Here is a 13,029-nt window from a genome sequence, read left to right as displayed (position 1 = left end):
TCTCTCTGTTTCTGCTTCTGTCTTTGTCGGATTCTCGTTTGTGTTACTCATGCCTGAACCAGACTATCGTCGTGTTTGCTGCAACCTTGTCCTGTCCTGTCGGAATCTGCCTGTTCAGCTAACCTTGTCCTGTCCTGTCGGAATCTGCCTGTCCATCTGAGCCTACGTGTGTTTCGTCATTAAAGAAACTCTGTTTTGTTAATTCGCTTTTGGGTCCTCATTCACGCACCTGACAGCAACAGTGCAACTTTTGACACAAATCAGCTACTTTGACCACATTGCCAACAACTTTAAAAAGTTAGAGCGTATGAAATCTTCATCTACTTCTCTGCTTTTCAAATCTGAACTCGGAACAAAAATATATTATACCGATCAAACGATACAGCTGTTTATCTAACCACGTCAAAGACATTTCCTCAAACTTTTTATAAACAACTGACATTTTTACCACTTTCCCAACAAGTTATACAAAAAGTAAGATGGTATGACATCTTCGTCTACTTCTTTGCTATTGAAATCTGACGTCAGAACAAAAATATCTCTTACCAATCAAACCTTTGTCATGGAATTATTCTAATCAAAAGGAGACTTTAAAACGTATTCAAAACAAGTCAACTTTATTATTTAATTTCTGCAGTATTGGAGCTTGTCAACAACCCTTCCGTAGGTGATTCGTTGAGAACCCAACCAGCAATACTAAGCCACAGCATTTTATAGCACAGTCCATCCTCCTGGATGTTCATGACAAATCACAGATGAGAGAATTTATACAAAGGTACGTTTTGCTCTCATGCCAAATATCTGTCTCTAGTTCATTTACTGCTTGCTTGTACAAAAATATTAATGCAACCTAGAATAGTAAATCCTTTCTTTAAAGAAACTGGAGATTGGTTCTCCCTGTTACTGACAGACAGACACACAGACACTAATCATGGAATGGAATGTTGTCTTATCACCAATCCGTCATGAATCTACTGTCAGTGTTAAATCTCCCAGAGGCCCACTTTCAGTCCACACACACAGATGATCAAATCAAATCAAATTGATTTATATAGCCCTTCACACATCAGCTGATATCTCAAAGTGCTGTACAGAAACCCAGCCTAAAACCCCAAACAGCAAGCAATGCAGGTGTAGAAGCACGGTGGCTAGGAAAATCTCCCTAGAAAGGCCAAAACCTAGGAGGAAACCTAGAGAGGAACCAGGCTATGTGGGGTGGCCAGTCCTCTTTTGGCTGTGCCGGGTGGATATTATAACAGAACATGGCCAAGATGTTCAAATGTTCATAAATGACCAGCATGGTCAAATAATAATAATCACAGGCAGAACATTTGAAACTGGAGCAGAAAGCATACTTAAATTCACACAGGACACCGGATAGGACAGGAGAAGTACTCCAGATATAACAAACTGACCCTAGCCCCCCGACACAAACTACTGCAGCATAAATACTGGAGGCTGAGACAGGAGGGGTCAGGAGACACTGTGTTCTAAACCCCCCCTATTCTGTTGCACAAAACAACCATTTGATGCAATAATAGTATTATAACATAATCTTGTAATTTCTGTTCTCACACCTTACAGCTGTTTGTGTAACCGCATTAAAAAAATCCCCAACTGAAGTTTTAACAACTTTTCCATGACTTTGAATACAAACTCAAGAGGGTATGACATCTACTTCTCTGCTATTCAAATCTGGCATTGGAACAAAAATATATCATACAGATCAAACGTTACAGTTGTTTTAGTAACTGAATCTAGTATGTTTTCTATGAACTCTTAGAATCTGCCATTTTGACCACTCCCCCAAGAAGTTAGACAAAAAATGTTTAGTAGATTAAATCTTTGTCTACTTCTCTTCTAATTAAAAAAAAATCTGAACATAAATATCTTCAACCAACCAAAAGTTGCAGCTGTTAATCGGAATTTAGAGTGATGAAAGGTAGCTAGCTATCATCAGCTAACTGCTCTCTAATGTCTCATCAAATATCAAATCAAATCACATTTTATTGGTCACATACACATGGTTAGCAGATGTTAATGCGAGTGTAGCGAAATGCTTGTGCTTCTAGTTCTGACCATGCAGTAATAGGAGCTGCCTAAACGGAGGCATTGCTATGGATACTCACAGACACAGAGGAGCACATGGCAGAGTAGGCATAAAATGTGATGAGGGTGAAGAGGGTGAGACAGCCAAGGCAACAACGCATCGTCCTCCTTCTCGGGATTGTGCTCTATGTCCAAAATATTCAGCTGGCTAGTTTTCCTGTCTACAAAGAGAAGGGCAGGCTGTACGTTGATTTTGCTGCTCTTATTGGATAGAGTGAAGCTGTCTGGGTTCACTCGCTTCAAATTTCACCCGATCACTTCTCATCGCACTTCTTTCAGTTTTCACATTCAAGGGTTTTTCTTTATTTTTACTTTTTTTTTTTACATTGTAGAACAATAGTGAAGACATCATAACTATGAAATAACACATATGGAATCATGTAGTAACCAAAAAAGTGTTAAACAAATCTATTTTATATTTGAGATTCTTCAAATAGTCACCCTTTGCCTTGATGACAGCTTTACACACTCTTGGCATTCTCTCAACCAGCTTCATGAGGTAGTCACCTGGAATCCATTTCAATTAACGGGTGTGCCTTCTTAAAAGTTAATTTGTGGAATTTCTTTCCTTCTTAATGTGTTTGAGACAATCAGTTGTGTTGAAGATAGCCCTATTTGGTAAGACCAAGTCCATATCATGGCAAGAACAGCTCAAATAAGCTGAGAAACGACAGTCCATCATTACTTTAAGACATGAAGGCCAGTCGATATGGAAAAAGTCAAGAACTTTGAAAGTTTCTTCAAGTGCAGTCGCAAAAATCATCAAGCACCATGATGAAACTGGCTGTCATGAGGACTGCCACAGGAATGGAAGACCGAGAGTTACCTCTGCTGCAGAGGATAAGTTCATCAGAGTTCCCAGCCTCAGAAATTGCAGCTTCACAGAGTTCAAGTAAGAGACACATCTCAACATTAACTGTTCAGAGAATCAGCCCTTCATGGTCAAATTGCTGCAAAGGAATCACTACTAAAGGACATCAATAAGAAGAAGAGACTTGCTTGGGCCAAGAAACACGAACAATGGATATTAGACCAATGGAAATTTGTCCTTTGGTCTGATGATTCAAAATTTGAGATTTTTGGTTCCAACCACTGTGTCTTTGTTAGATGCGGTGTGAGTGAACAGATGATGTCCTCATGTCTATTTCCCACAGTAAACCATGGAGGAGGAGGTGTTATGGTGTGGGGGTGCTACCACAGTGTTCTGCAGCAATACGCCATCCCATCTGGTTTGGGCTTATTGGGACTATCATTTGTTTTTCAACTGGACAATGACCCAACACACCTCCAGGCTGTGTAAGGGTTATTTTACCAAGAAGGAGAGTGATGTGCTGCATCAGATGAAATTACCTCTACAATCCCCCGACCGCAACCAAATTGAGATAGTTTGGGATGAGTCCGACCGCAGAGTGAAGGAAAAGCAGTCAACAAGTGCTCAGCATTTGTGGGAACTCCTTCAAGACTGTTGGAAAAGCATTCCTCATGAAGCTGATTGAGAGAATGCCAAGAGTGTGTAAAGCTGTCATCAAGGCAAAGGGTGGCTATTTGAACTTTTAACACTTTTTTTTTACTACATGATTCCATATGTGTTATTTCATAGTTTTGATGCTAGAGACAGCAAAACAACTTTCAAATGTCCAGGCTATCTTATCAACCAATCAATCAATAAATCAATATGGTCATCTTCCTACTTTTTAAACTGTAACCTTTCACCACCATTACTACTGCAGTCACTACCACTACTATAACTTATTTAAAAACCATATCGACTTTAAAACAAGCTAGCAAGCACACCACATTTTCTTCAGGAAATGTAGTTTTCCGTGATCACTGTTAGCCTAAAGGGTTTATTTATTATTTAGAACTACAGCTAGCTCTCAGTAGGTCTACATATGAACCTATTCTACATACTTCTTCAAGTGCCCCAAAAATACTTCAAACAGCTGTCATCAATAGATTCACCATCATATTTCTTTCCCCGATAGCTTAAAACGTTCTAATCATCACATCATCATTCAACTCAAATCAAACTTAATATTACACTGAAAGTTTTACCAAAGTAAATTGTGCATCTATGTATCTGAAACCCACAGCATGAATGATTCAGAGCTGCTTTGCTTTCCTACGTGTGGTCCACACGATCCAGCCTTTAATTCCCATCTTCAGACAGAAGATCTCTTTGTCCTACGTCTTTCTTCTTTCAGTTTTCACACTCAACTACTGTAGTTTAGACATTTCTTCAATCTAACTGCCCCACAATCCAAAAGTAATATGGTTGATGTAGTAGTCTATTAAAGTAATCCGACCAATTATTTTACAACATTTAACTAACTACAGTATATGTAACTGCTTTGCTTAAAATAGTGAAGTAAAACTTTTTTAACTTCTTCCATTACCACAATAATACATTTAAAGATCCAAAGCAAGCCCCAAACTTTACTTGTAAAGTTACCATCCAGTTATTATTATTATTTTTATTATTATTATTATTATGGTGCAATTACAGGGGGTACACAAATAATAGTGGTACACTAATTGTGCTGGTTGGTTGGTGGTCCCATGCAGAGAGGGAGGCGATGGGCTCATTAATAACACTCTCATGCTGAACCAGACCCTGGAGGGAACTCTCTGCTGTAAAAAAGTGTCCTGTCACTTTGTCAGATCATTTGCATCTAGGTTAAATTTAGCCCCTAAATCTTATTTACCGGTAGGTCCCATTCTGCTGCGGCACAGTACCATCAGTAATCAGTGTCAGATAAACCTAGTTACAGTACACTCACGCAATTAAAAGCATTCAGTTAGATCACAATTAAGGAACGGAATGTTTCAGTGTATAGGCACACAGGTAATAGATACTAGGGTAATAGTTATTACCCTGCTGGCAAAGAATGTAATGGGTTTTTGTAAAAGGGCATACGGTTTCAGAAATGGTTATGCACTGATAATTCAGTATAATATGCTTCCTAACCCAGGTACCTTACTCCTCGCTCACTCATATGATAAGCGTGTGAAATGAATTGTTGAAAATGCATCGTTACTGACTCATCCATTATCTGTGTGTCCTGTTTGACTGGCAGAGATCACGGGAAACTCTGAGGATATTCCTCTGGTGCGATGGCGGCAACAGTGGCTGGAGAACGGCACGTTGCTCTTTCATATCCACCATCAAGATGGCAGCCAGAACCTCCCCGGCCTCTCCGCCACGGACGACCCTTCCAGCGACTCTGCCGAGGAGGAGCTACGCATCCTCCACGTCTCTGTCATGGTACGGTACTCTGCTGGCTGGGGTTGGAATGGGGGGGGGGGGGGGGGGGGGTTTATTGTGATGTTTGATCATGATGTTTAACAAGGATGTTACTTTCCAGTTATTTGCACTGCTCTAATATAAGTATTAGAACTCGGTGCATTTCTTGGTACATGTGGACATGGTACAATGAAAGGTTTGGACTACATTGATGGATGGCAGTACTTCTAGACATTTGAACAAATTATTCAGCTTTAGAAAAATGATTCTAGTAGCTACTAGGTATATTGCACAGACCCATGTCAAATAATGTGAGTCTCCTCTTCATTGTTTGCATGCATTAGTACACAATAAAAAAGTAGACTGAAAGAGGACAACATTTTCATATTTAATTTCAGTAAATTACCTTGTTTTTACCATCCCATATTTTCCTCCAAATCTAAATGTAACATCCATTTGGTCGTTGTTTCCCTGTTTCTATTCCCCTTGCTATCTACTCATGCTAATAGCTGCTTGACAATACATTCACAAAGCTCTTGTGGAGGTGTGAAAGGCTTAGCATGCAGATAGGACAGACCTAGCAACAGATGGCTGCTGCGCTGTGCTCCTGCTCCGGCCTCGCTCGCTACAGCTTGTGGCTCGGTTGGAGGGCGGCCTTATAAAGCCAGCGTTGCATCACTTCGTTAGGTCCTTGTGGATACGTGCAGCCCCAGCACTCTCTCTCACACCAACTGCCTCTCTCTCTCTCTACACCACACCTGTCATTGAGCCATTTCCATTGTTCCGCCATACGCCGTAGACACCAGGATGGCTCGATGGCCAACGATTCTAGCCAGGATTCTACACAGCAGCGTGGCCTGTCATGCACAGTTCAATGCCTGGCCACAAGGCCCACCATGGGACAGTTTAAAACTATTGAATGAATGTAGTCCAACCTCAGGCTTGAAAATAGGCCAGCTATAACTGGGGCTTAATCTCATAGACATGCAAATTCACTGAACTGCTCCAAACTCAGTTTTGTCTCCAGAAGGGGGATTTCCCTCGCCTTGTGGCCATTCCAGCTGAAGTGATAAGGGGCTAAATGTGATGGAAAGACTTGTTGTTTTTTCTCCTGCAAAGATTCTTTAATGCATTACATACTTGTTTTGCAATTGTGTTTCAAAGTTTCAAGTTACTGGTGTGCTCCCTCTGCCACAAGGTGACCACAGTGCCCTTTGCTTCTCTGCCTGAACATCATCCATAATGGATGAGTTACCTTGTGTTCCATGTTCAGCCGCAGGTGAGCTCCTGCAAGTCGAGACACATGTCCTCAGCTCTCTTTTAGCCCAGAGGCAGAGGGAACAACAAGCAACCTCTAACACTGTGCACCACCACCCATGGAGCCACCCTTTTAAAGAGACATACACTCCGGTAGCAGGAAATAAACATTTTTTAAAAATCTTTATTTAACTAGGCAAGTCAGTTAAGAACAAATTCTTATTTACAATGATGGCCTAGGAACAGTGGGTTAAATGCCTTGTTCAGGGGCAGAACGACAGATTTTTACCTTGTCAGCTCGTGGATTCGATCTCACAACCTTTCGGTTACTGGCCCAATGCTCTAACCACATGTTAACAAATTCTCACTGATAAAGCAGCAAAGTGCGTCATTGCAGTACATTTCAAAGGTCCCTAAATATTGTAAACTAATTACGTTATAAAGAGGGAGAGAGGAAAATAATTTCACAACGTATTGAAATAAGAAGACATCACAAAAAATATATATTTTAAAGCCTGAGGAACACATAAAATCTATTGGATTTTATTGGAGATTTGACATAACAAGCAAATACATAAATAACGCTTACAGTGCCTTGCGAAAGTATTCGGCCCCCTTGAACTTTGCGACCTTTTGCCACATTTCAGGCTTCAAACATAAAGATATAAAACTGTATTTTTTTTGTGAAGAATCAACAACAAGTGGGACACAAGTGGAAGTGGAACGACATTTATTGGATATTTCAAACTTTTTTAACAAATCAAAAACTGAAAAATTGGGCGTGCAAAATTATTCAGCCCCTTTACTTTCAGTGCAGCAAACTCTCTCCAGAAGTTCAGTGAGGATCTCTGAATGATCCAATGTTGACCTAAATGACTAATGATGATAAATACAATCCACCTGTGTGTAATCAAGTCTCCGTATAAATGCACCTGCACTGTGATAGTCTCAGAGGTCCGTCAAAAGCACAGAGAGCATCATGAAGAACAAGGAACACACCAGGCAGGTCCGAGATACTGTTGTGAAGAAGTTTAAAGCCGGATTTGGATACAAAAAGATTTCCCAAGCTTTAAACATCCCAAGGAGCACTGTGCAAGCGATAATATTGAAATGGAAGGAGTATCAGACCACTGCAAATCTACCAAGACCTGGCCGTCCCTCTAAACTTTCAGCTCATACAAGGAGAAGACTGATCAGAGATGCAGCCAAGAGGCCCATGATCACTCTGGATGAACTGCAGAGATCTACAGCTGAGGTGGGAGACTCTGTCCATAGGACAACAATCAGTCGTATATTGCACAAATCTGGCCTTTATGGAAGAGTGGCAAGAAGAAAGCCATTTCTTAAAGATATCCATAAAAAGTGTCGTTTAAAGTTTGCCACAAGCCACCTGGGAGACACACCAAACATGTGGAAGAAGGTGCTCTGGTCAGATGAAACCAAAATTGAACTTTTTGGCAACAATGCAAAACGTTATGTTTGGCGTAAAAGCAACACAGCTGAACACACCATCCCCACTGTCAAACATGGTGGTGGCAGCATCATGGTTTGGGCCTGCTTTTCTTCAGCAGGGACAGGGAAGATGGTTAAAATTGATGGGAAGATGGATGGAGCCAAATACAGGACCATTCTGGAAGAAAACCTGATGGAGTCTGCAAAAGACCTGAGACTGGGACGGAGATTTGTCTTCCAACAAGACAATGATCCAAAACATAAAGCAAAATCTACAATGGAATGGTTCAAAAATAAACATATCCAGGTGTTAGAATGGCCAAGTCAAAGTCCAGACCTGAATCCAATCGAGAATCTGTGGAAAGAACTGAAAACTGCTGTTCACAAATGCTCTCCATCCAACCTCACTGAGCTCGAGCTGTTTTGCAAGGAGGAATGGGAAAAAATGTCAGTCTCTCGATGTGCAAAACTGATAGAGACATACCCCAAGCGACTTACAGCTGTAATCGCAGCAAAAGGTGGCGCTACAAAGTATTAACTTAAGGGGGCTGAATAATTTTGCACGGCCAATTTTTCAGTTTTTGATTTGTTAAAAAAGTTTGAAATATCCAATAAATGTCGTTCCACTTCATGATTGTGTCCCACTTGTTGTTGATTCTTCACAAAAAAATACAGTTTTATATCTTTATGTTTGAAGCCTGAAATGTGGCAAAAGGTCGCAAAGTTCAAGGGGGCCGAATACTTTCGCAAGGCACTGTAGGTTGACCGGGACTCCACAAGTCTGCGTTTTTCTATACCTCGTGATATAGTCAGCCCATTTCCATTGAATTAAGGTCTTAGTCCCCCAGTGTCCTGCCTGAACCAATAAATCTAGACTCCATGGTATAATTAAAGTCTTAAATGTTTTCCTTCTGCACTTATATATTTTGAACTTCACACCTTTTGCCAGTATAGCGTTAGTAAACATGCTAGTGTTCCGTCTTGCTGCTGTAAATTCAGGGTTAAGATGGGAATTAAGGGGATCGAGTTTCTTGGGAAACTGGCGGCATGGCGATGGCATGACATTAAGAAATTGTATGCAGATGTGAGCAGAAGAAATACATGTATTTTTTATTGGTCAGAGGTATAGTATAAGAGCAGGCAAAAACTTGAAACAATGTGACTATAACTCTTCATTTGCTGTTTGATACGATAGAGCAAGGCGATCAGAAGGAATAAGTCCCAACAACAAACATTTCATACTTTCAATGAAAAAATACCACATAAGAAATTCAGAAATAATTGGCCCGGCCGGGGCCTGGACTCAAGACGTTCTTCACAACATTACCAACGGTTTTCCTTTGGGCACCCCCTCAGACCCTTGCACTTTTGGTTTAAGTGCCTGATAAGACCTTGTTTTATGGCCACTCACACCCTTGAAAGGAAATACTGTTTCCTCTTTCCACTCTCATTTACTCCAAAAATGCCATCCAGATCAGATAAGGCAAGCAGACATGCAGTGACCCATTCATTAATGCAAGCATAAGCCCCTGAACTTGAAGATTTACTGGCTACATAATAAAGATTAATGATAAAATAGCATTTTAGTTTGTAATGATATACAATTTAAGGGGACCACACATATCCACCCGGAAGGAAGGAAGAGGAAATTCAGTTAGAGTAATCTAAACCAAAATATTTAATAAAATATTGTGTTTATTGTTTTGAAGGCTAAAGTTTTTTTTCGTGTCTCTCTTCCGGCTGTTCCGTAGGGTAGTAACCACATTAACAAAATATATCCAAAGGAACAGCCATAGAAAATGTCAAGGCCTTGCTACAAATCACAGCTGACTTATCAATTGATCTCTTTAAGTACTGTATGTGTAGGGAAAGCCTTACACAATTTCTAAGGTTTTTGGGTGGATGTGGGTTTTCAATTGAAGAGGATATGGGGAGTATGCTGTAAACTCAGTTGTATCAGCTAACCTACATTAGCAACCAATGGCACAATGTTGTCTGTCAATCTAACTAATTCTCACATAATCATATAGAAAATTCAACTAGACTAGAAGCTAGCTAGTCAAAGTTTGGAAGAAAGTAGAATCAGAAGAATCAGAACTCGTAAGCTAAGCTAGTAAATGTTTTATGTTCTCTCGGTTGTTATATCAAATTGAGAGTTGTTCTATATATTATGAATGGATTACTAATTCATTTCATTTCATGAGGTACAATGTGTACATTCTGAATCTCTCAAGAACATATCTTCTTTAATGATTATGCCTTGCAGTACAGCAGGAGACTTGAATGTGTCCTTAATAAGAAAAATGTAGCTTTCATGCGATATTAGCTTTTATGAAATATTCTAAGTTGAATTAAATGATTTAAGTTAATTTCATTAATAACCCATTCCAACAAAACCCCATCGTGCTGTGTGTTTAATGGGGGTTTAACTTTCAAAAATGTTCAATGTCAAAATCAGAAATGGATCATAAACCGTAAAAACGTCATGCTGATAATTGTCACATTTTTAAAAATATTTTACCCCCTTTTTCGTGGTATCCAATTGTTAGTAGTTACTGTCTTGTACAACTCCCGTACAGTTGTGCCTTAGACCACTGCGCCACCCGGGAAGCCTGATAATTGTCACATTTGATGTCATTGTTGTCATTAAATATTCTTTGTAAGCATTTAACACTGAATAGTTAGACGAATAGTTAGACGAAACTGACAGGTTAGACGATTTGGATGAACTGAAATTATATTTTAAGTGCCTCCCGAATGAGGCAGTGGTCTAAGGCACTGCATCGCAGTGTCACTACAGACCGGGGTTCACAGCTGGCCGTGACTAGGAGACCCAGGAGGCTGCACACAATTGGCCCAGTGTTGTCTGGGTTAGGGGAGGGTTTGGCCAGCCGGGATGTCCTGGTCCCATCGCGCTGTAGCAATTCCTCGTGGTGGGCTGTGTGCCTGCAAGCTGACTTTGGTCACCAGTTTCCTCCAACACATTGTTGCGGCTGACTTCCGGGTTAAGCAAGCAGTGTATCAAGAAGCAGTGGGGCTTGGCTGCGTCATGGTTCAGAGGACCCATGGCTCTCAACCTTTGCCACTCCCGAGTCCGTACGGCAGTTGCAACTACTAATTGGATATCACAAAAAAGGGGTAAACGTACATAAAAATAATATATATACAGTACCAGTCAAAAGTTTGGACACACCTGTTCATTCCAGGGTTTTTCTTTATTTTCTACATTGTTGAGTAATACTGAAGACATCAAACTATGAAATAACACATGCACTGTAGTAATTAAAAATTGTTAAACAAATCAAAATATATTTTATATTTGAGATTCTTGAGATTGCCTTGATGACAGCTTTGCACACTCTTGGCATTCTCTCAACCAGCTTCATGAGGAATGCTTTTCCAACAGTCTTGAAGGAGTTCCCACATATGCTGAGCACTTGTTGGCTGCTTTTCCTTCACTTTGAGGTCCAACTCATCCCAAACCATCTCAATTCGGTTGAGGTCGGGGGATTGTGGTGGCCAGGTGATCTGATGCAGCACTCCATCACTCTGCTTGGTCAAATAGCCCTTACACAGCCTGGAGGTGTGTTGAGTCATTGTCCTGTTGAATAACAAATGATAGTCCCAATAGGTGCAAATCAGATGGGATGGCATATTGCTGCAGAACGCTGTGGTAGCCATGCTGGTTAAGTGTGCCTTGAATTCTAAATAAATTACTGATAGTGTCACCAGCAAAGCACCCCCACACCATCACACCTCTTCCTCCATGCTTCACGGTGGGAACCACACATGCAGAGATTATCCGTTCACCTACTCTGCATAAAGACACAGCGGTTGGAACCAAAAATCTCACATTTGGACTGATCAGACCAAAGGACAGATTTCCACCGGTCTAATGAACATTGCTTGTGTTTCTTCGCCCAAGCAAGTCTCTTCTTCTTATTGGTGTCCTTTAGTGGTGGTTTCTTTGCAGCAATTTGACCATGAAGGCCTGATTCACACAGTCTCCTCTGAACAGTTGATGTGGAGACGTGTCTGTTACTTGAACTCTGTGAAGCATTTGGGCTGCAATTTCTGAGGCAGATAACTTTATTAAACTTATCCTTTGCAGCAGAGGTAACTCTGGGTCTTCCTTTCCTGTGGCGGTCCTCATGAGAGCCAGTTTCATCATAGCACTTGATGGTTTTTGCGATTGCACTTGAAGAAACTTTAAAAGTTCTTGACATTTTCCGTATTGACTGACCTTCATGTCTTAATGTAATGATGGACTGTTGTTTTTCTCTGCTTATTTGAGCTGTTCTTGCCATGATATGGACTTAGACTTTTACCAAATAGGGCTATATTCTGTATTCCACCCCTACCTTGTCACAACACAACTGATTGTCTCAAACGCATTAAGAAATTCCAAAAATGTACTTTTATCAAGGCACATCTGTTAATTTAAATGCATTCCAGGTGACCACCTCATAAAGCTGGTTGAGAGAATACCAATAGTGTCATCAAGGCAAACGGTGGCAATATATTTTTGATTTGTTTAACACTTGGTTTCTACATGATTCCATATGTGTTATTTCATAGTTTTGATGTCTTCACTATTATTCTACAATGTAGAAAATAGTACAAAATAAAGAAAAACCCTGGAATGGGTAGGTGTGTCCAAACTTTTGACTGGTACTGTATATATTCATTTATTTATGTTGTGTTAGTGTCAAACATTATTTTTAAATCAATGTTAGCACTTTTAAGGGTTACAGTAAGGGTCCTACTGGTTAGGGTTAAAGTTCCTTGGGGTTGTATGGTTAAGTTTTGAGTCCAGCTTAAGGCTTATGATTAAAGGTTCTGTTTATGTTAATATGGTTCCAAAGGTATATCTCATGAAAAAGTCATGAGACCAGGTTGTCTATACTATGATTGACTACTCCTGTCTCATCAATATTGTAAAGTCAAAATATGTTTATTTTGGCTCT

The 13,029-nt window shown here is 40.2% G+C and overlaps 1 protein-coding gene across 19 annotated transcripts in view; it reads left to right on the top strand.

Moving 5' to 3' along the window:
* LOC110508744 (astrotactin-1) overlaps window positions 1–13,029 on the top strand; it is a 252,083-nt gene that overhangs the window by 35,358 nt on the left and 203,696 nt on the right. For all 19 annotated transcript variants that reach the window (XM_090226150.1, XM_090226154.1, XM_090226153.1 and 16 more), the window contains exon 2: window positions 5,187–5,374. In XM_090226150.1, the coding sequence (XP_090082276.1) occupies window positions 5,187–5,374 (188 nt within the window). The remainder of the gene's footprint in view (window positions 1–5,186; window positions 5,375–13,029) is intronic.

This window comes from Oncorhynchus mykiss, chromosome 28 (assembly GCF_057628025.1).
Source record: "Oncorhynchus mykiss isolate SJ-2025 chromosome 28, ASM5762802v1, whole genome shotgun sequence".
Lineage (NCBI taxonomy): Eukaryota > Metazoa > Chordata > Actinopteri > Salmoniformes > Salmonidae > Oncorhynchus > Oncorhynchus mykiss.
This window is presented reverse-complemented; position numbering and strand designations above follow the sequence as displayed.